Here is a 23,068-nt window from a genome sequence, read left to right as displayed (position 1 = left end):
CTTCCACTGTCGGTGTAACGTAGGCAATAAAATGTATATTGCCTGGGTAAAGCATGCCATTAATTGGGAACCGTTATAAGTGTCCTAGCGACCACGAAGATGCAGTGGCGCCAAACGAATGAGCACGACGGACGGACGCGTGTTGTGGCACATGCTTTTGGTTTTTATTTTGGTAAAAGAAGTTTCGGGGAGAGCATAATAATTCACGATCATGAAAGGACTTGCCGAATGATAAATTAGTTTATTATTGCGCTGCTACTGCAATAAATCATTATCACAGTTGGGAAAGAGTTCTCCCGAGGCTCACCAATGAAGTAAGTTCCAACTGTGACTGGACCGAGGTTAAAAATGGTCAAAAATGTTTAAATGCAGAATTCTCTGAATCGTAATATCATACAGGATTTGTTATGATGTGAACTTTGCAACGTAAGTAGTTTGTAAGCCAATTTGTCTTCATTGTTTTAGTTGATATAAGTATGTCGGTCTATTTAATTTTTCCATACTTTCATTTGAACTAACACTTTTAAGACGTTCTCCGGGTAGGCAAGACGGAATGGGCAGGGAAACAGGACAAACATTTGAAAGTATCTCCGTTCATCCTAATTATTCTGTTCATAAAATACAACATAATATGCCACTTACCCCGCTCCATTCACCGACGATCCACTTGGGACACTCCTGGACGTTGCATGGTTCTTGGTTTTTGGGCCGCACTCCGCGACAAGCTTCATCCGGAACCTTGTTCTTGGAGCCGTTGCTCTCCTCCGCACAAACGACGACTCGTTCCCGGATCCCGCCACCGCACATCTTCGAGCAGGACCTCCAGTCGTCCGTCACCCACCTGGGGGCAAATTAGTTTGTTCCCGAAAGGGCCCGAAATTAGTTTAAAGCAACACCGAAAGCTACGCCCGGACTCCCCGGCCGAGCGCGAATACTCACTTCGGTGGACAGAGATGGGTGTTGCACTGGACGACGGTGGGTTCCGGGCGGGACGACGCGTTACAGAGTGACTCCTCCACGTCCACGCCAGTCACCCGGTTGCGGCAGGTTGGCATCGCCATCTTGTACCCTAAAGACGGCGGGAAAGACAAAGCAAAAGGCGAACCAATGAGATGAAGGTCACCACGGAAAAGGGCGCCCGGAATCAATACTAATGTGATTAGATTGTTGGCGGGCTTTCGGATTTTACGCAGAGGACGACGACGACGACGACGACGCTGGCGAGGCTTTCTTCTCATTATTTTGTCGTAATGGCGTTCGATCTCATAGCTGAAGGGCAATCCGCGACACTAGGCCTTATCGGGACATTGGAGATAATGTCGTATGTTGCTTTTAATTTTCGCCTTTGATTAGAAGGCTGGCGTCAGAATGGTTTGATGTTTGTTCTTAATAGATCTTTTCTTTATTAGCCGTGGCCCGATCGAAGATGACGCCTGGAACCTTCCTCAATGTTATCAGGACGAAAGGATTTGTCACTACAGTGGGCGAACGAAATTGTTCCGTCAATCGAACTTATCATGATTTCGCCTGACAACATAATCTCGGTTTCCATGGCCATCGATGGCGGCACCCGGTCAAAAGGTGGCACCTGTCACGAATTGACGTGTGTGTGTTTGTGAGTGGCTATGGGTGTACTGGTTTCCGAGACAGCATCGAGATGGAAGGAGTTCATGGGCTGACGCAAGTGTTTGAATGTGCATCATCATCGGCATTAACTTTGGCCAGCCGAAGTCCTGCCAGATAGGGACCAAAATCTGTCAATCTGGCGACAACATGAAGGAATCGGTGAGAGTATATCATTTTGACTGACCATTTCGGAAGGCAGAACAATATCACTAAGCTTTGAATATTAAATAAATGGGATTTAAATTAAAACTTGGATTTAACATCACAAATTGTTCGTAAAGATTATAGATTCTTTCATTCCAGTTACAGCACAAAACTGTTGTGTTGAAAGAAAAGTATTAAGTAAAGGATGGCTGGCAAATTATTGGGTTTACACTATTTTTAAGAATCTGAGGCACACAAATTTTATACCGAAAAGAGTCGACAAATACAAATCATAAAGACACTTGTTGAAGTGTGGTGAAAATTTGTAAACATAACAACGAAATCTGTGTTATTAACCTAACATTCGTCGTAATAATTGGATGATGTCCTTTAATTACATAACTTCAAATGAGGTACTTTGTCATGTTGCCTCGGGTTGACTTCAGTGGAACCGAAACCTTCCTTAGTATTTCTCTCGCAGAGATAGCCACTTCAGTTCTACTATGAGCGTGGTCCGTGGTTTTTATTGAATTTTAAGTTAGAAGCCCCAAAGGCGTGGAGGGCCACGAGATGATGATCTCGAGTTGCAGTGCTGCAGAGTGTCTTATCGCATTTCCAGGAACGGTAATGGATTGCACGCGGATAGACAGAGAGAAAGAGAGAGCGAGTGTATGCGAGTCAGCCCAGGTAATGTCTCAATCCCGGAAAACCCGGTGTGGAACCGAAACTTGCCCGATTCGCCCGTGTCGTGTCTTCATCGTCAGTGGACCTCACGTAGGACGGGTCCCTTTCGTCTGCAGATACTACACTTACCGCCTCCGCAGGTCACGGAGCAGAGTGACATCGGCGCTATCTCCCACTGGTAGAGGGGCTGCGTGCAGGAGGTGCCATCGCCACCGCAAACCCCACACACGTCGATCTTCTTGGTGGATCCAATCTTTAGGTCACATCCGACGCGCTGTAAGTATAAAGCGTGAACACGCCAAGAAATGTGAGCTGCGAACGCTTCGAAGACAATCAGGATTGGGCGCGAAGCTCTCCGACTCTCCGTGTGAGAGAGAGGGAGAGAGCCCTGGAGTCTGGAATAGGTAGACAGGGGTGCAAAGGTGACATCTTACATCCAACAACGACAGCAAACGGAGACAGCGATAGAGAAAGTTCATGTAGATACGAGGCGAGACGGTTCGGGCCGAAAGAGTCGATGAAAAATTCATGTCCCGGCCCCAAAGTCTGTGCTCGGGACGACGGTGAAGTTGTCAACCGGCCCAGCCCCGGCATCGCCCCCCTCGGTGCTGGGGCCTGATGATTATTGGAGGAAACACTTAGTCGGAACCCGGCCCCGGGGTGTACGATTCGGCTTCGCCCACCGTTCTGCCGCAGCCACAAGGAGTCTCTTCGAGGAGTGGAGTGGTGGTGTTGATTCAAAATTGGCAAAAGTCGGCAAAGGTGACATAGGTTTGGTCCTGTAAGTTCTGCGGGCTTGCTTTTTCCGCTTTCGCTGCTTCCTATCGGCAGCGCCCTTAATGGACCTGGCTACTAAAATCCGTGGTAGACTTCTGAGTGACAGCCGAGACTGAGGCTCTTTTTTTCCTTTGGCCGTTGCATGTGCCCCTTGTTCTGGGCTGGGCCCCGAAGATGTCTCAATGTTGCATTAGTGTGACTTCTAGAGCCACTCTATCTGGAGATGCAGGGAAGAAGTGCAGTTCGAAGTGGCCTGGAACTGTCGATGGCGATGGATTTCGCCGATGGTGCTTCAAGCGCAAGGTGCTTGCTGGCGGACTTGACGTTCGGTGCGACTGCTAATGTGCCCGAGGATGAAGAGTGAATTTGCATGTTCCTGGCGAGACATCAATCAATGCATATCATGTTTATTTGATTTTCTTTTCCCATTTTTTGTGCAGAAACTTCTGAGCAGGTTTTTTTGTTTGGGGCGACTGACTCATGTAAATGTAAAATGATGTAATTTGAAACTGTTTGACAACTTTTATTCATAGACTATTAATATTTAAGCATGCTGCACCGTCACGGGGTAGAAAATAACATGCAACGATGCGGTTTTATGAATATTTTTTATGTGTTTTGTACCATATGCATAGAATCAGATAAAATACTTTCAACTTTTGCCAGGCACAATAAAAGGTCCTGGTACTCGGTGTAACTCAAACACTGTAGCCGCCATGAACGGCAAGAGAGAGCCAACATTACATAAATTTAGAAAATTCAAATAACCCACAACAATTGAATTTTGGAAAAAAGCCCATAAAAATATCACATTCACATCCTTTTTCAAACGGCCGTTTGAAGGGCGCCTCTACCATTTCAATAGGCCAACCTATTCAAGGCCCAACCCAATTGAATTTAGTGCCTAATGATTTAAGTGAGTTTATACGAAAAGTTTCTACAAAAGGGCCGGCCGGCGCTGAACCCGACCCCGATCGATCGATCGACGTCTTCGCTGAAGGGTGCGCGTCCTGCTGGCTTTGTGCCTTTCGTCTAAACTTTAACTTTTTCATCTTTCAACGGGTCGGTTTTTCACGTGAACCCTTTTATTCATCGGTTCAAGGGAAAAGTTAGGTTCCGTGGGCCGGAACTGAAGGGTTTTTCATTGAACCGAACCACGTGTCCTTAGGGGTGGTCGTTGAATGGTCTCTGATTAGGCGGCTCGAGGAGTGCGGCGCGTGTAGAGGAAATACGCTGATCAGAAATAAATGAATCGAGTGATCGAGGCTTGGCGCTGGTGAATGTAATTCGAACCGTTCAGCGAGCCCTCTAGAGGCCAAATAGAGAGCCATTTGATGTAGTGTGGTGTTGTGAAATTTTTCGACAATTTCGAAAAGTATGCAATACGACAGGGAACGAACCACAACAATGTTCCACAAATAAAGTCGAGAGGTCCATTGGTGGGGCATCTGGGCTCATAGAAGTATGAAGTATTTTCTCATTTTTTTCGTTACAGTTTTTTACGGGAATTTTCTTAAGCGCGTCGTGCTTACCTTTGCCTATTCCTGCTTGTTTCTTCGGATTAAAACGGCTACAGATGGCCTCAGTGGTTTCGCACATTAGAGTTCGCTTCAATCGATCAGAATGTTCCAATCCTGGACTTTGGCCTACCTTCGTTATGCTGAAACCTGGGCCCGATTGCTGTTAACTCAATTCCACGCCAAGTAGTGCCGTACGAAAAAAGGGCGAGCGTAACAACCAAAATCAATGTTTTAATTCCGTGTTTGCCCCCGGATGCCCGGACTGGTCGCGGAGTGCCTTTAAATATTCATTACCCAATAAGAACCTCAGAACCTAAGAAAAGGGAGACCAGTGTGGAGGCCATCTTCAGTGACCGTGGCGAACCGGAGCGAAGTTTAGTGTGAAGGTAAGAGAGACTTTTTGCACCCAAAAGTGGCACCCAATGCAGCAGCCAACCTTTTGCCGGTGCTTTACTTTGGAGCTCCCGAAAGAGGAGCATTCAATGGTTAAAGGGAATCCTTAAAGTTTATTCAAATACACTGCCGTCTGGGCATGAGCAACGTAGTCCAGATTAGAGAACGGACGAGTGCGCAAATAATGGATTTCTAAAACATTCTTCAGTGGACAAACCGGGCGACGAGATTTTTCCTGCTACAGTCTCAACCGATTTTATGCGCCTCCTGCCCGTTGAAAACGGACATGCCATGGCATCTCCCGCGCATTGAAGCTTATTTGTTAAATAATAACTGACGCTTCCGGGGCAGGGAAAAGTTTTCCACTTTCTTCGACGCCAGATGAGATCAAAGCGCCGGAGACTGCACTCACCGCCCACCGGGTTGATGGTGTCGTTTCGGCGAACCGGGTCTTAAAAACACTCGCCGAGCGTAGCTCCGGCCAACTTGCTGGGTCCGATACGCGGGCAAGTGTTTTATTGAGTGTGATTAGCGCGATGCGAAAGTATGTCCGGGCCACGGATTAGACCGAGATGACACGAAAAGTTACGCGACAAGATACTCATCATCCTTTGGCTGAGGGAAGTGAAACTTTTGGGACTTTAGGAATTGCGCTCGTAACTCTTTTCCGAAGAGAGAGTTCGTTGGAATTTCGTACCCTGGGACGTGTTTGTGTTTGCGCGAGGCGAGTTATTCTATTTCGGCGAATCGTGAAATCACAAACAAACTATTTATAAGAGTGTTGGGAGGCATTTTTAGAATATCTCGAAAACGTTAAACAATAAAATAACTTTGTATTAGGTAGCGACCTCTTTTACCTCGGCCCCTCGGGCCCTTACCGCCAAGGTTTGCAGATGGAAGTTAAGTGGAACACATCGGGCGTGTTTACTTTGCCGTGGCTTTAAATTAGACAAGGGCTTTTCTCATTAAATAATCACTGGAAAAGTTTTCCAATTTCCCGAAAAACAAAACAGGACGATTTTAAGGTACGTCCGATGGCAGGGTGCATCATCCCATCGTAACATTAAAAAATGATGGACAAAACAACACACACACACACACACACAAATAACGTTGAAAGGTTTTCATCAGAAAAACAAACCATTCTGCGGAAAAAACGGCCAACCTTAGAGAGTTTAGGCGAAAAGCGTTGGAAATTAATTGCGATGGCGCAGATAAGTCGGAATTTCGTAACGCTTGTGGGCATGTGACTGCTAAAAGAATGTCTTTAAGTTTATGTTTTAAATGCCATGGTCTTGAAGCGAGTTACACAATTCAATAAGCATATTTTGCGGAATGACATAAATAGAGAAAGCCTTAGAGCTGGAAACTGGAACTCGCAAAGCGTTCAGTACGAACGTGTTTAAAATATATCAGGACATCGCTTATATCACATAAAATATGTCTTTATTCTATTAAGTCTATAAAATTACATTTAAATTAATCCCTGCTCTATGCAATAATCCTATGTCTACATTTGTTACAATTTTCGAGACAGTCCGAAAAGTTATGTTTAGGAATAGTGTTCAAAACATTCTTCGTTTGGGCTTCTATCTCAACTATCAGCTGTAAAAGGTGTCCTCGGATCGGTCTCTTGAGTTTAGCAAATAGCCACAATTCACATGGTGTCCTGTCGGACGAATTCGTTGATTGCGGAACGATCTGGGCCGAGTTTGCGTCGAAATGATTACGAAAATATGATGCAAAAACATCACGAGAATTGTTTCTCCACAAAACCGGTCCTGTTTTAATTACAGCATTATGGAAACGAAGCAAAACACTGAACTGGTTTTCTTTGTTGACAGTTTGGCCATTTGGAAGGAACTCATGATGCACCACATCACGAAACTGTTCAACGAAAACAGTTTTCCGTTTGTTTTTGGTCACAGTAGTATACAATTATTTGAAATTGAAATTATTTTGCAATTTGGTTATTCCAAAACAAAATCTTGTAATGCTTGCCTTCCATTGGGCAACTCTTATTACGGGAACCATAAAGTTTAAACACGGTTAAGCAATGTGGCATTAGATTATGCTAGGTTTTCTTTTTCCCGCTCGTTTTCATCCGCTCGACACCCCGAAGACTAATCTACGGGTACGAGAGGCTCGAATTCAAATCGTTTAATTTAACGTGCCAAGCAAAAAAAGGAAGAAACTTGGCCTGCAGAATCGCCTGCGGAGGTCCAACCGAGAGTGCCATAATTACCATAAATCATTTCGGTTGTATTTATGCTACATGTGTTTTGTTTCGCCATTCGCTGAGCCCGGGCCCCGGTATGCCCGGTAGCGGTTCCGATAGGATCGCCTGCCCGGAGGCACGCGCCTCGAAAAGGAGTGCGCAATTCTACTAATTTGTGCGTCATTAAAAAGCTCGAATACCAATTGGGGGCAGAGACTCCTGCAGAGCGCCCAGCCCAGCCCGGACCCGTGGAGCCCCTTTTAAATAACAGTCATTGTATTAATAATTCATCGAGACATTTTATTAGCTGTATAATGTAGCATAAGAAAACATAAGCAGTCTGGGTTCGGTGATGGGACTGCCGCGAGGGAAGGGCCTGCGGGTTGACTGGCCACTGGGTTCTGTGGAGACCACAATCCGCCGAGAAACCGCACCAACCTCCAGAGTCCGCATTCATCCAGGGCGACCATCGTTGGCGAAAGGGAATCGATCAATCATTGGCGTACGGCCAGCCACTCGCAGGGTTGGATGCGTACGCATATTCGATCAGGGCAGGAGTCCAATAACAATCATGTAATCATAGGCCAACAACGAGGCCTCGCCAGGCTCCTCGACGCCCGCCGTTGGGCCAACAAAGTCTACCCTCGGACAGGCCGGTGGACGCTCTCGCTTTTTGCTTTCTATTTGTTTTTCTCTTGCCCGGTGGTTGGGCAGTCCGCCTGCCAACCGGCCGAAGGACGGCCCGGTAACACTTGAGCTACTTGATCCCCTGGACCTGATAATGGACAATCTGTTCCGGCTGTCTGGGGGCTCCGACAGAGGCTTAGCTGGCCCCGGCCGGCAGCAGCTTCCGACTTCCGGTGGCGGTCACCATTCCGTGTTGGATTTTATGGGACTGACCTTCTGCTTCTTTCTCTTCTGTGTGCCCCACTCATGCTCTAATCGTTTAATGATTCAATCTCCAGGCTCCCAGACCGCTCCCCCGAAGATACGGAGGAATTCGGACGGAAGCGAGATTGGACTTTCCCATCGTTCCGGCCGCCGGGGTTCCTATCGATTGGTCCATCGAACGGATGGAAGGCTGAAATTGGCCATCAGCAATCCCGCTCCGGCGGACCACACGAAGTAATCAAATCTATATTCAAATGAACGGCGTGAGCTTCCGGTTTTTCTGCAAGCACGCCGCGTACAGGCAATTTCTTTGGCGACATCCTCCCCCCGACCCGACCCCGTGGACCGATGAGTTTTGTGGTCGTGCTCTGATTTTTGCCCGGGCCAGAGGTCGCTCGGAGATACTTTAAGGAAGCAAAAGTCAGGTCGGAACATCCGCAAATGCGATCGCTCTGCTACGGGCCTCAATCACCTGTCAGAAGGTGCCGGGTTCCGCCCCAATTATCAGCATCCAAAGCCGGCGTCCGTAATAAATTATTGCCAAATTTAATTTTGCCCCAAAAATTATCTCTCTCTCTCGCTCACTACAAACGAACCGGAAGTTCGCCAACGTATCGGGCATGAAAGCTTCGCCCAATGCGACTCCGACGTTCGATGCCCCGGAAGGTCAAACCATCAGGCGCCATTATGTTGCAAAGTTGGTCCAAGGATCTGCAGGGAGGTCCCGGGTGCCCAACAACGAGCCCCCTGACCGGAGGGTGGTGTGTGCGGATGCTGCGCCTTACTTAAATTATTATCGCCCCCCTATGGAGCTGTAGGCTTCGAGAGGAGATCCGATGGATTCCGTTTCGCAAAACCCTTCGGACTCGGCTCGTATCACTCGAACAGGGCTCCCTTTGAAGCATCGTCAGTGTCGGAAAAATAGATTTTCCTTTTGCGGAGTTCGCAAAACCCAACGCGCCGCGGAACGGGGTCGGAATGGAATGGGGTTCCATGAAACAATGGAGTCGAACGGAGAGACGAGCACCGAATGGGCCGGGCCCATTGTTGGGGTCAAATAAAATACGAGCCCAAGCTACCGGGGAAGTAGTGTGTTTAGTGTGTTATCCACAAAATGCTCTGTTTTGTTTATTTTTATATTCATTTGCACAGATCGAAGGACGACGGGCCTCTGGGCACGATGTTTGACGATTTGAACCAAACTACCCGGCGTTGTTTGGCAGCTTGGCACGGGCCAGAAAAAAAGGCAAGTGAAAGCGCCCCCAAAAACATAACACCGAGCGAAGCGAACGCTCGTAACATATTCAGCACCGTAAAGTTTCGTCCATATTTTATGCCGCTATTTGCATCGCATGCATACATACGTACGATTTCGGGCCACCCGCACGGCCCGGCACTGATAGCACTTTCGCAAATGCGTGAAACGGCCACACACGGGATCGACGGGCGGGTTGCATGAATTTTTTTCCGGACTGTTCCGTTTCTCGCACTACCCTCAGCTCAGCAGTCATGTTCGGCCAGACACGAAACATCAGCTGCGGATTTGCGATTGACGGTTTATTAAATCGCGGCCCAACACAAAAAGGGGTCAACGCTTTTATGGGTGGGAAGTTTACAGGTTTCGGAGCCCACCAGCCCCACCGGTCCGTAGCTTAGGTCCTGCAGTGAACGCAGCAATCGGCCGCGGTTGCGAGTAGCCGGTTTTATTTCACTAAATTGGGTGCGCCCGAAAGCGATGAGCGAAAGCGGTTTGTTCATTTGGGTTTTCCAGGTTTAGAACATTCACTCCATTTATTGGACCATTCAATCGTGCGCCGTAGAATAGAAAAGCAATTGCTTCCTCTCCGTTTGGAGAAAAGAAGTTGTGACTTTCTAGTTGGAAGGTATCAGATTAAACGGGGCAGGAATTATAGGAAAGATATTGGTAAATAGTATGTAGATGATGGTAAAAAATATACTCATTCTATTCTATTTCATTAGTTTCGAACCCCCGTAATTAAAGGCAAATTTAACTTGACGTGACTTTATATACAAAACATTTCTGACAAAAATATTGTTATAAGTGAAGATTTACGGCTGAAGAATTTTTAAAAGAATAGAAGCACTTTAGAACATTTATGAAATCAGTAAAGGTTTCGTGGAAGTTATTCTAAAAATATAAGTACGGCACAGTCCACTTCTTGAAAAAGTGACGGCACATGCAGATACTATCACTTTAGAATCAACCTAATGCTAGCGCCTTTATTAGTTGTTTTATGAGTCAGTCCTGTTAGGATGTCAATACATTGCCATAAACACCCCATAACTTTCAGAGCAACCCCATGGTTTCGAAGACCAGCCTTACCAAATGGAATCCTACCGAAATCGGGGCCAAGTTTTGGTTGCGCGCTCCCGAAACGTAGAAAAACTGCGCTATTCCAGTTCGTTTTTGTAGCGTAAATTAATTAAAGAGAATTTTCCTCGAATGCACCGTCGGGTTGCCGAAATAACGCTCACTTCTTGCGAAGTCAATTAGCAGTTCGGAGCATCATAAGGTGGCACCTCGAAGGTCTCGCCCGTAAGCTTTCATATGGTCCCCTCGGTGCGTCCATTCCGTTCGGTTCCAATTTTATTTAATTGGGTCATGAACTGACGATTGCATCGGTTTGACTTTTACACTCCCTCGGCATCCACGGTGTGGTGGAATCCTGTCGGCTGTTCGGGCACACACCGGATGATGTAACTACTCCGAACCCCTTCGGAGTGTCGGCGGTGTCGGTTCACACACCATCCCTAGCTAACTCGGTAGCTACTGTCATCAACCTGTCCGTACGACCGGTCTAGGTGTCGATGTTGCTGCCACTACACGTGGATGGCAGATGGCAAAAACAGCACCCGATTCCCGCTCCGGACCCGACCCGGTGGACAATGTGTCTTGTAGCACACGGGATCGGAACCTCAACTACACCACAAAACACCGTATGCTTTCGGGTTGTCCTGGGGAGGTTGGTTTTTGCAACGGCGTCTGTAAATAAATGGTCCTCACGAAAGGAACCCCGGCCCGGCATATGGAAATCTTGGAAAAGGACCATCAGACTCAGAGCAATGGGCGCCCCGGGCAGAGCGCATGAGAGAGAAAGAGAGAACGCTCAAGGAAAAGACCGAGAATGGAAGCGTTTTATTTCCAGTTTGTCGATACCACCTCCAAGACATCGCCCTGGGCCCTTGTTGCAGGACGACATTCGTCCTTTCTTTCATGCGCCGTTAGATCCTCTAAGGATCTAGGGGCCCGTACACTACACGTGTGAGGCACAAAACAAAAAGGAAATGCACCCATTGTTGAGTTATTGTTGGTCGTTTTTTGTGCGGTAATCAACGCTCACTCGACCCCATGTCGGAAAAGCCGTCAAAGTAGCATCATCACCGCCATCATCATCATCATCATCATCATCATCATCATCATCGAGATCATTACACAACATAATCGTAGGCTTTATGAATACAAACATCCGGGCCGAGTGCGTGTGAGTGCAATTACGCGTGGGAAAACTTTATGCCGAACACGTTACACTTTCGACAATGGCGAGTGCTCTAGGGCCGTCACCCTCCCAGGGGGGGAACGGGGACATTTTTGTGCATTAATCGAAAAACTTTGCACCGTGACGAGCGCACGAAGCGTCTCGAAGTTTGTGTGTAAGATGAGTGTGCGAAACTCTTGTGGCTTTAGTCGACGGCTTCAAAACTTCTTGGAGTCCGTCCCTCGGCGCCGGGGCCGGCGTTTCAGCGGTGAGAAGGTGATCCTGAAAAGACTGTGCCAACTTCTTACATCTTTGCCTGCGGGACCCCTTTGCGGGGGGTGCACCTTAGCCGGGTTCGCCGAGGGGCTTTCCTGGGCGGATGAAAACTCAGCTCGTCGTTGAGAAACTGTTGTAAATCTGTCGCGCCGTTGGCTTTGGCTGAGTTCCGCTATCTCGCCGCTTCCTTCGTCTTGCTCTGGATTAAGAGTTGGAGGATTTTCTAGCGCTGCTGGTGGACATCGTGGGAGGCACGGTTACGGGAAGCGGGGGAGGGAGGTGAAAATAGAACATAAAGCATGGCGTTTTACCTGGCACTTTCCCTGGATGCACATGTCGAGGCTGCCCGGGCGACATCTGGTACCGTCCTGGACGCGGTTCGAGAGCTGCACGATGACGCTCGGCTCGTCGTCGCTGATGGGGAACGACTCGCTGGCTCCGGCCGAGTCCGGCATGTCCTCCAGCAGGTGCTGCGGGCGGCCCCTGTAAGCAGTCATCGTGAAGGAGAGTTGGGTTAGTTTCTGTGCAAGTTCCCCTGTGCAAGAAGGGCTTGCATCTTTTATCGTTTCTTAAAGCGCCTGCCAGACCGCCTGCGAAACTGGTTGTAGTAAGTGAAACCAAGGCCAAAATCGGGCGAGCGAGGGCGTCCACAACTCCTTTATCGGTGGCCTCTTTTATGGTCGGATAACACAAGAGTCGCGCGATAAAACCGAGCGTCTGATGAAAGTAAATTCATTAGTTCGTCGCCGTCGTCGGCGCAAATTGCGGTGCCGCAGCGTTTAATGACGCTGCGGGCGTTGGGTGATTTTGGTCTGTGGCCACAGGGCGAAACCTCGGAGGACATCGACCGACGTCGACAGTGAAGCCAACAAGATCAACAATTTCACGGAACGCGTCCAGCGCCAATAAACAAACTTTTATTGAAAAAAAGATCTCGGTAAAGGCAGAGCGCCACGCTGCTGCTACGTGACGTAATCCGTTCCGAGATTGACACGCAAATTGTGTCACTAGTTTAACCCGAGTTTCTTTATATTTAGGTTAACGGAGGAATATTCTTTCGGATGCCGAACAATTTCAAGAACCTACAAATGGAAAACAAATCCCTAAATATAAAAAAAAATGTTTTGCTTGAAAGTTTGTTTGCATGTTTCGAACATGTTTATCAAACGTTACCGACCTACTTAAGATTAGAACCTTACGTATCGTTTCATAATTTTTACTCAATATTCAACTATTTTCACGGACTCGAGAATTGACGAACCATGTTGTAATAGAACCGGGTCGTTTCGTAGAGCTTAGAGCGGAGCTTTCACAGTAAACGATTGATTAAAACCCGAACTTCCTGCCGTGTTTATTGCATTTTTAATTAACATCTCCGTAAAGTTTAGACTTTTAACGAAGCTTCTGAAAATGCATTTGAGTTATGATTTAATTACCATCTATCTTATCCTTTTTGAGATCGGCCAGCGGGGAAGAAGGAATGACCAGGAAGAAGGATACACAATAACATAAATCAAAACGAACGACTTCACGGGGAGCATTATGTTTGATTAACTTTTGAAAAAAGCAGCATGCTGCCGCCCATTTTATGATGATGATATTGCCAACCTCTTTCAGCCCATCGCACCGGATGCTTGAAGACGGGAGACCGTGCTCATGTCTCAATAGAACTGAAGACTCTAAAATCGCCTGGAGTAGTCTTTGCACCGGGTATTGAAACTATTCGTAGAGGATCAAACATAGTTTCGTAAGGTAGCAAGCCCGGGTCCATGTTAATATCTAGCTCCTGACGTAGCTGGTATGTCGAGCGGTCCTGGCCTGCAATAGGGCATCCCTACACCGTCGGTGCAGTCTCGCCATCTCAGAACGGGCCTAGCAGACAGGTATGTTGGTGGAATTCAAAGAACCCAACGTGAAGCGGGCGGCTTCAACGCCTCCGGCGAGATGTCGCTGCGCCGAGAAGCTCTGATGCGATAGATATGGCTGATCCTGATAAGAAGTTGCTCCAGAGAAACTGCTTAGCCGGTTGCCAGTCTTTGATCGCGAGGCACAGTAGATGCTGTCGGGACGCACGCCCAGGACTGCCAATTTTCTTTCAACCTCGGAAGCTCGGAATCGGAACTTAAATCATCACCACCGTCGCAGCGTCGCTACGAACAGACGAGATGAGCGACGCGGCAGGACTAAAACTTTTGCTACCGGATAAGGAAGTTTTTCGCCCGACCGTCCGGCGGCGGCACAGGAGTGTCCCCCGCCGTCTCGGTACTGAGGAGCCGCACTTAAAAGCGGCTGCACAGAGTCGAATGTTTCGAAGGCTTTCCGGCTTAGCGTTCTCGGAAGGATGTTCTTTTATCGCACGGGATATCGATAGATATTGCTCGTCCTGTGTCGGGCGAACTCCCGTCGGAGCGAATGGACGAATGGCTTGCTTTGCTTTTAGCGGAAGGTAGCGAATAATTGATTTCTGCCAGATGACTGCACGCCGAGCCGATATCACTGCCTGCCGTTCGCCCACCGGAGGATGATAAAAGTTAATTAGCCAGATTGAGTTTGATCGAATTCGGCCGGAAAGCCGGAAAAGAAGACAGCGGCTCGGAAGGCGGCCGACGGCAGCGGGCCTTTAGGCCTTTCTCTACCAATAATTTGTTCTGACTTGTGGAACAAGAAACAACCGGACCGATGGCGACTGATGTTCGTTGGTGTGCAGCTTGCTTACCACGTTGCCTCGTTTAGGCAGATTTTACGCGGCCAACACGCGGGAAGAACAGAAACATTTCCGTTGTAATGCGTTTCATGTGTCCATGGTTATTATAATAAATTTTTCTACTGTTGCATTGCAACTAATGCGTCGAACATCGTGCCACATGATTGCCTCATTTCAATTGCTCTTCACGCTTCGTTTATGTTTCAAATTGTGGTTCATCAAAAATGTTTATCGATTATACTTTTGTAATCATTTGCTCTGTTTGATTTGTTTGATGTTGAAATCATGTTCTGTAATCGTTTGCGTGTCGTGCGCTTTGCAGAAGGGTTAAACTTGTTCCTCAATTTAATGGTTAATTTAAGTGCTACACTATGTCCTGTTGTTAGTTGTAAAAGTTCTTTAAAAAGGCAGGCAAATAGAACAACAGCCCACAAACCGCTCAGTTTGCATGTTTTACCCAACTCTCTACTAAATCAAAGCATGTTCTGTGAATTCATCGCTTCATCTGCTTATTGCGGTCATTTACTAAAATCGTTGTCCAACGATTGTTGAAATAAAGCAAAAAGTGAAGAAATTTAAAAAAAGGTAATGTTGGGTAATGAAGCTTCGGTTAGCAATTTTGTTAACTGATACTCAATCTGTTCATAATTTCCCGTCCACATTTTCAGATATGCTCTTATCGTTTCAGAATTTTTTTTTCATTGCAAAGATGGCAAACTGGAAAACAGAAAATTGCAGCGCATTCTAGTGGAAAACGGATTCAGTTGTTGCTAAATGTTCCAAATAATGTGTCGAATACATATTACAAGCCTCATAATAGAGGTAAAAATGGGATAAAATAGCTTCATAAAGCACCGTACGCTTAATACTTTGCCGGTGCGTTTTTTTTTGCCACATAAAATCAATAAAGGGAGCCCTTGTTTTTCGATTGCGACGTTTTATCCACATCAAGAGTTACGAGCAAACTGTTGAATTTCGCCGTCGAGTGGCGCCTCACTGGGGAAGGGAAAATTATGTTCTCTCTCTCTCTGGCTGGCTGGCTGGCTTATGTTTTCTTCTCTTTGTAATTGAAAATAATATCCCTGGCGCAGCGGAAAATTGAAAACCATCTACACCCCGCACGTACCTGCAGGTGAGGGCACACGGTTCCGAGTAGTCGTAGTGTGGGGTCCACTTCAGCAGGGCCCCGTCGTAGGGCACATCGTCGTACGCCGAGCACTGGTGGGCCCGAAAATCTTGCTGCTCCGGGCAGGGCTGCGTAATGGAGAACCGAAAAAAGAAAGTTGGAAAAATTTATGCTCAATTACAATTATGCTTCGCGCGCCACGGTCCGAGCAGAGGTTGGCGGGTGGCTTTCCCTTACCTGCATGTTGCAAATTTTGTACCGCACCGCGTCCCCCTTGCAGCCGTGGGGTGCGTGACACCGGCGCAACTGATATGCAACACCACCGTCGCATGACCGCGAACAGGTGGACCACTCGGTCCACGATGACCAGCCCTGAGCTTTCGCTCGTTTCTGGAACCGAGAGCCAAAGCATAACGTGCAGTAATTAACGTTGTTATTTTGATGATTACAAAAAACGGGTTGTTGCACTGATTTCACTTTGTTAGTTAAAGCAATCATCCGACATGTAAGGCAAACGATTGAAATATGAATTTTGCTTAAATTTATAGTTGTTGATGTAAACGCTAGGCATTAGCCGGAGAAATCAGCTACTCAGTACTCCCATCAAGCTGCAAACTAAGGGCGAATAGCGATCAAATTGATCCTACAATTAAGCCAATAGTACTTGTTGGGTACGGGAATTGCGTTGGGTCGAAATGGTTGGGAACTGAATAAAAACGAGCGGGTCACTTTCCTACGTTGTGTATTTTTTATAAGAGAGCTACTTAACAACTAAACAGCACGCGCTTTTATAGGCTAAGGGATTAGTTAGATTACGGATCATTAGTTCATTAGTTCATTTCGGAGCGCTCCGTGAGTGGCCCTCGTGGCCCCTGTTCTCTCGCTCTACCGCGCGGTCCTTCGGGATCACTTTCTATCTTAGTATCTAACAGTACTGACAACAATTGTTCACAAAGTGAGGAGTTGAGTGAGGGACAAAAGAACAGAATGTTGAATGAATGGTTATATTTGAATGTGTTATATTGCATTCAAAATTGAAGTAATAATCATGACGAAGTATAGCCCTTGAATGTAAATAGAATTCTTTTTTATCATTTTCTATTTTACAGAAAAAAAGGAAAATGAATCGAATTTCATGGAAAATAGCGACATGCTCACTCGAATCGATGGATTTTCCGAATAAACATGAAGACAATTGGCTTATGGGTTCGTTTCGGAATGTGATTTCCAATTTCCACTGAAACCCTAATGAACATCCGCACGAAGCATTTTCTAATTTTAAAGACCATTGTTGTGCTGTGCCCGGGCAGGACCTACGAAGAACGCCGGACAACCGGAACAGCAACGGACAGTTAGATCGGAACGACGTGCCAGTCTAGAGACAGGAGAACGATAATCGGAAAATCGAGCGAAAGTGCAGCTACGAGCCATCTAATTGCATCTTGATTCGGTGGAAAATTGAACGCCGGCGGTGGGTCATTCTTCGAAGTGGACTCACCTGTACCTCCTCGTCGTCCTCATCCTCCAGATCCGCGAACGACGCCGACGGCGACCACGTGCTTAGCGTTGCATTCGTACCCCCTCCTCGGCTATCCCTGTGCGCTGCCTTGGCCAACGTTAGAATCAGGCACTGTGAGAAAGAGAGAAAGAGAAAAGGCATATGCGTTAGAGAAGGCGGGCGCGCGTTAGTTGGAAAATAAACTAAATTAATTGATTTTTAAGCTCACAATAATCGAAAAATCCCAGCGCCACCGGCTGTGGCGCTTCTCCCCAGGAACGGCGCACGTCGAGCGCCTTAATTGACTGCTCATTTATGGTGCCCGTTAATTGAACGCCGTCCAGTCCACCGGAACCGACGGAGGAGCGAAGGCGTTGGCCATTATTGGCATTAATGTGGCGTTTCTCGCATCTTCGAAGGAAACAATCAGCAGCACCGAGCCCCCAGGCACCACTTCAGTGGCCTTTGTCGAGCAAACGGAGCATGCACCATGAAACGAGGAGCATGCTGCTGTCGGTGCTTATTGATTCTGCAGCCGCCTGCAAGGATGCAGACTCAAGCAGGTCACTCGTGCGCGTGGTGTTTTAACCACTTCTCGCTGACGATAGATGTGGTCTCTGCAAGATTGCCGAGGTGAGCAGTGCACAATCTACGAATGGCAAAAAAGGCGATCCAAGATGCAAATCAACAGACTAGTCGGTCCGTGATAAACCCTACCAATCTGCTCGAGGTTTTATGAGGTTGGAGCAGAGATTTGAGAGGGCGTATCAACGCTACTTTTCCGTCTATTGAGAACAGTCTTTCTAGGTTCCGGAATATCGAATGGCTATGGAATGCCATCACCGCCGGTGTACACCGCAAATTGAATCGGTAACTGTTGATGTAACGTTGCACCAATCCTTTGCAATTCAAACAAGTTAATTTAGGTGAAGTGGTTCCAGATGTTCGTTGCAGAGCTTGATCGTTGGCAGTTTTATACTAGGTCCGATGGGTAGAAAGATGGGATGGTCATCAAAAAGACTGAGCCCATATTAACAGTTAATCTTTTCGTCTTGTCTCGTCTCGACAGTGGCTTAATCTCTAGGATTTGATTCTCTTTACGAAATAAGATTGTTTTCTTTATGCGAAATAAATAGGAAAAAAAAGATCAAAATTGCTAAATATCTAAAAATTATGAAAAATTGAAACATTAAAAAAAGTTATGAAATTAACAAAAATTTTAATGAAATATGACTTTACCTATAATTTAAAAATAATTCGTGATATTTCAAATACTTCATGCTTAAAGCCACTACAGAGTAACTTTAGCTTTTAGATTGCGTAGCAAAGCTTTGCCAAACTTTCTTTCCAAAATTAATCAATTACGATTCACAAATTATGCTTGACTCATTCATCTAACGAACTCATACACTTTTCATACCCGTTCCAATGTTCCCACTGCCAGCCCCAGCAATGGCCACAGCATAGATCCATCAAGTCCAGTCATCGGTTTCGTTTTCGGACCTCCGGGAACGCTCGGTGGGCGGCCGAAAGCCTTTTCGCCTACACGTGCCTGGCCGAAAAGGTCGCAAATCCCAATTCCCACAACTCGATCACAAATCTTGCAGCAAACAGAGGACCGGGGCCGAGTAACTTTGGGTAAAGCCAACAACAACAACAACAACAACAACTGTGTGGTCCACTCACGCACACCCGTGAACCTAGAACTGCATCCCAGAGCCCGGCGGCCGCTCCCTCCGGAGGGAATTGTGGGCAAATCGAAAGCTAGCCAGCCGAGCCGGAAACAAATCGTACGACGTACGGGGACAAAGTTACTGAGACGGCATTCCTGGGCATCCCGCCGGACATCACTGGCCCGCAGAGCTACACAATTCAATTATGTGTCCAGCTTTCGCTTCAATTGCATCAAACCCCGGCCTGCCCTCCTCCAGCCTGTGTGGGTTCGTGTGGCCAATCAGATTGGTCCACCAACGGAGATAACGAGAAGGCAAAAGGGAAAAAAAACCGAAGCAACTTTTGAGGATTTGATTTGCCGACGATCGGCTAACGTAACCCCGCAGAGCTCGGTGCTTCCGTTTTCCGGAGATGTGATTGATACACGTGACAAAACATGTATCCCAGAGTGGGATCCGATACCTGGATCCACCCAGCTGGCAACCGGCTGGAGGCATCGCTGGAGTGTCAATGAAAGGATGGATGCTCCTTGATGTGTGCGCTCGGGCGACGATACGAGTTCCAGCTATGCTGAGAAGGTCGCTTTCGGTGAGCCTCATCCAAGCCTGAAACGATGATTAGGACAGGATGACAGTCGGGTTTTGAATTTCCAAAGCCTCACCGTGGCCCGAAGCGGCTGCTGTGATGCCATGTGATGATCTGTTTATGATTCAGGGAAACCCTTTTTGCATGCATTTCACGCTTCACACAGTTCGAAGTCGCAACCGAAGGATAGGCCCAAAAGCCCCGTAAAGTCCCAACTTAGGCCCAATCCTTTCTTCGCAGGAGTAACGTACCCCAGTGGGGCAGATTGAAATTGAGCTAGGAGGTGGCCCACATTCCGCCGTGTGCCACCGAGAGAGGCGGTACCTGTCGCGCCACCTGTCGGTGAACATTTGTACCGCTCAATTGCTGATTCCGCATACATACGGCCGCCTTCGGTTGGGCCGGGACGGGATTCCCGGGTATTGTATTTGCATACAACGTAATTTCAACACCTCTTCAGTCAACGGCTCCCCTCTCGGTGTTGCCCCCGGGGGGAGTACCCCTGTTGGCTGACTGCTGATAGGACACTCGAGAGTCATTGGTCCAGAAGGAGTGAATTGAGACCGACATGATTTATGGTGTAGCCAAACACGGCCCGATGAATGGGGGGCCGTAGTTTTTTTCGGTGTCGGTGTGCGTGTGTTGGTTGTTCGCTGTCTAAAGCCATCGAAAATGACGAGATGGCCTCGCTCCGCTCTCTATTGACGCCGTTGATGAAGATGATGGTGATGATGATGAGGCTGAGTGGTCATTCAGCGAGGCTTGCCGGATTCCCTGCGGCAGGGGCGAGTCCTTCGGGATTCGCTGGACCCGGGCCGGGTTTGTTTGTGCTCGCCTGCTGTTGAGCTTCTGACGCGTCCTGATACCCAAACGAATACATTCGAGTGGACGATGGCGTGGATGACGTGGCGCAAATCGAAGCAGAGATGGGAACGCGGCGGATGGCTGATAATTTGTATGACCATCAAAAGCATGACATGAAAGCTGGGCATGGTGCACCGGGTGTGGGGATGAGCCGATGTCGGGATCAGAACCCGGGAACCAGACAGGCCATGTTTCGGAGCAACAACGGTCAGTCGCTTTTTTTGATCAACCGAGGAGCTGGGGGGATAGTTCAGCCACACAGCAGTCCTGTAAGATAAGGGTCTCTCCAATGGATAGTTGGTTTCAAAATCAGACCACAAGCCTGTCAGTTCGGTAGCGTGGCGCCTTGACGGGGGTCAAAACAATGGGACTGACAAGTACTGGCACTGGTAGTCATCTCTAGGTCCTTCTGCTTTGGACTGTTTTGCGACAAACCTTTGTTTTGGAGTATTCGTTTGTTGAATATTATTCGGTGTGTTTGTTAGATGTCAGACATCCGACAACAATGTTGTTAAATATGATCCATCCATCTCTTAACAATTTCGTTTATGTCATTCGTTTGACAAATGCTGATCGTATTTACTGCACTGCTGAACTTTCACTAGACCACGTTTGAAGTATGCATCTTTGACTCAACAACAAACGCCACCCTCATTGGCTCACAGATTTACTGAATGCAGAGTGCCATCAATGGACGATTCTCGATGGAACTGTAATCCTTTTACATCCTGCGGGGCCTTTATCGTGATCAGATTTAATTAGCTGCGGTTTGCAGCAACCGTTCCGACAAAGGGGGTAGTGGCAAACGAATTTATCGCATAACAGTAAGTCTATTGTGGCTATGGCAAGGTACATTAGTTTCTGCGTTACATGCCTTTGAGCTTAAAATAAATGCGCTCTTCAAACGTAGTTATGCGGCGGTGTATTTTTTTTTCTATTTGTCAAAAACCATAAACTTTCATTTGGTTTGTGTTCAAGATTCCTTTTTTTTGTATATTTTGTAGGGCTTTTCGCAACATTACGGTTTAATTTAATAATGAAAACGCTATTATTGGACTGAAAATGCTGTAGCATGTGGAAGCTTGATGCAAGTGTGCTGTAATTGCTCGTTTAGATTTAAAGGATCACGATGATTGCTCTCATTTATAGCCACGCATCTGATTGGTTGATCGATTGCATAAATGTGGCTGTTAAGCAGCTTGAACGTATGGAAAAATTGAGCTATGGTTGAGGTTAGTATTTGAGGAGGGATCATTCAATTCAAAACAAAACATTTTGCACCAGCTTCTCCTTGACTTGAGCCTTGAAGTAAAGGGTTAAATGGTCCAACTCCGGGAAGGTATTGCAGTAACCTATCGGTTTACTCTGCGGAATCACACTCAGCGAGGAAGGCATATGTTCATAAACCCTCGTTTGCTTTCCCACTTTCACCCATCTCGAGAGCGAACGATTCGAGGTGTTGAGCTGATTACCGTCATCTGAATATTTGGCATCAAAATTATCATAGTTACTCCTGTGCGCGCCTCGCACGCCCCGAGTGGAACTGTAAATATGGAAATGGCTTCCCCCTTCCGGTTGGGTCGACACCGGTGTCTCTCCCTCGACGTGGCACGCTCGAATGCCCCGCCGAGTGTGTCAGTCCACGTGAACCCCGGAAGCCTCCGGAACGCAACGCCAACTGGGCTGCACCGTTTGGGATGGGCTTTGAAGTGGTGGACATCGATGAAGCCAGATGTCGGTTGTTCAAATAGTCTCGCCATCTGCCCCGACCGACGCCCCAAGGTGCGCTCCGTGTGGTTGAGCAAACAGATCTATGGCACATGCACTTCACAGGAGCAGAGAGAAAAGATCCCATTTGCATAAAAGTGTTTGGATAACGGCCACTCGTCCGCCCATCGGAGCTCCAAGCCCACGAAGCCCACGAGCCCGGCTGAGGGCTTAAATCACTTTCACCTGCACCTTCCGGGGGAGGTGCCCGTGTCACGGCCGTCCATGGCCCGAGTCCCCGAGGAAGCGGGCATGCTTTCTGCGCACTGGCTACGTCCATTTAATTGTGTCGTCTCAGCCAGGGAGCCGTCCTGCGCACGGAGCCCTCTTATCTCTATTGCCTTTTTACCGGCCGGATTTATTTCCCATTCATTTTCCGGTCCGAATTCCGGCCGAAGTTCCTGGGATGGTACTTGTCGGTCAGCTCGGTACCGTGCCGGGTCTCGTTGCCCTGTTGCCGGCTCCGCTCGGGGCAACCTTCCGGAGCCGTTCCGATATGCCAGGAAGCGATGGGTCGGCTCGTGTTTCCGTGGGTGACACTTACGTGAAGACATCTTTAAAAAGGACTCGCCAGGACCCGGTGGTTATAGTGGCCACAGGTGGCCCTTGTGGTGGCCCAGCGTTACACTGGGCACCACCGAGTGCCCAGCTACGCCATCCGATGCAGCTCGGATCGTTGGCTTCGAGGGGTTGCAGTGGGTTGCAAGATAAGTGGAACATGGAATTATGAATTCGATGTGCGGTGCCAGAGTGGCCCTTATCATGGACCTCGTCCCATTCGATCGTCCTTTTACTAAGCAAACTATTTTAACGAACTCCCGTGC

The 23,068-nt window shown here is 47.6% G+C and overlaps 1 protein-coding gene across 1 annotated transcript in view; it reads right to left on the bottom strand.

The window, feature by feature from the left end:
* The window catches only part of LOC128270778 (protein madd-4), a 143,453-nt gene that overhangs the window by 11,944 nt on the left and 108,441 nt on the right, over nt 1–23,068 (bottom strand). Inside the window, exons 2-8 of the mRNA XM_053008196.1 lie at nt 17,355–17,486; nt 16,094–16,246; nt 15,857–15,984; nt 12,338–12,509; nt 2,584–2,728; nt 940–1,069; nt 643–841 (exon numbers count right to left, since the gene is read on the bottom strand). Coding sequence (XP_052864156.1) covers nt 643–841; nt 940–1,069; nt 2,584–2,728; nt 12,338–12,509; nt 15,857–15,984; nt 16,094–16,246; nt 17,355–17,486 — 1,059 coding nt within the window. The remainder of the gene's footprint in view (nt 1–642; nt 842–939; nt 1,070–2,583; nt 2,729–12,337; nt 12,510–15,856; nt 15,985–16,093; nt 16,247–17,354; nt 17,487–23,068) is intronic.

The sequence above is a fragment of the Anopheles cruzii genome, chromosome 3 (genome assembly GCF_943734635.1).
Source record: "Anopheles cruzii chromosome 3, idAnoCruzAS_RS32_06, whole genome shotgun sequence".
Taxonomy (NCBI): Eukaryota; Metazoa; Arthropoda; class Insecta; order Diptera; family Culicidae; genus Anopheles; species Anopheles cruzii.
Note: the sequence above shows the minus strand (reverse complement) of the source record. Positions and strands in the feature narration are given on the sequence as shown.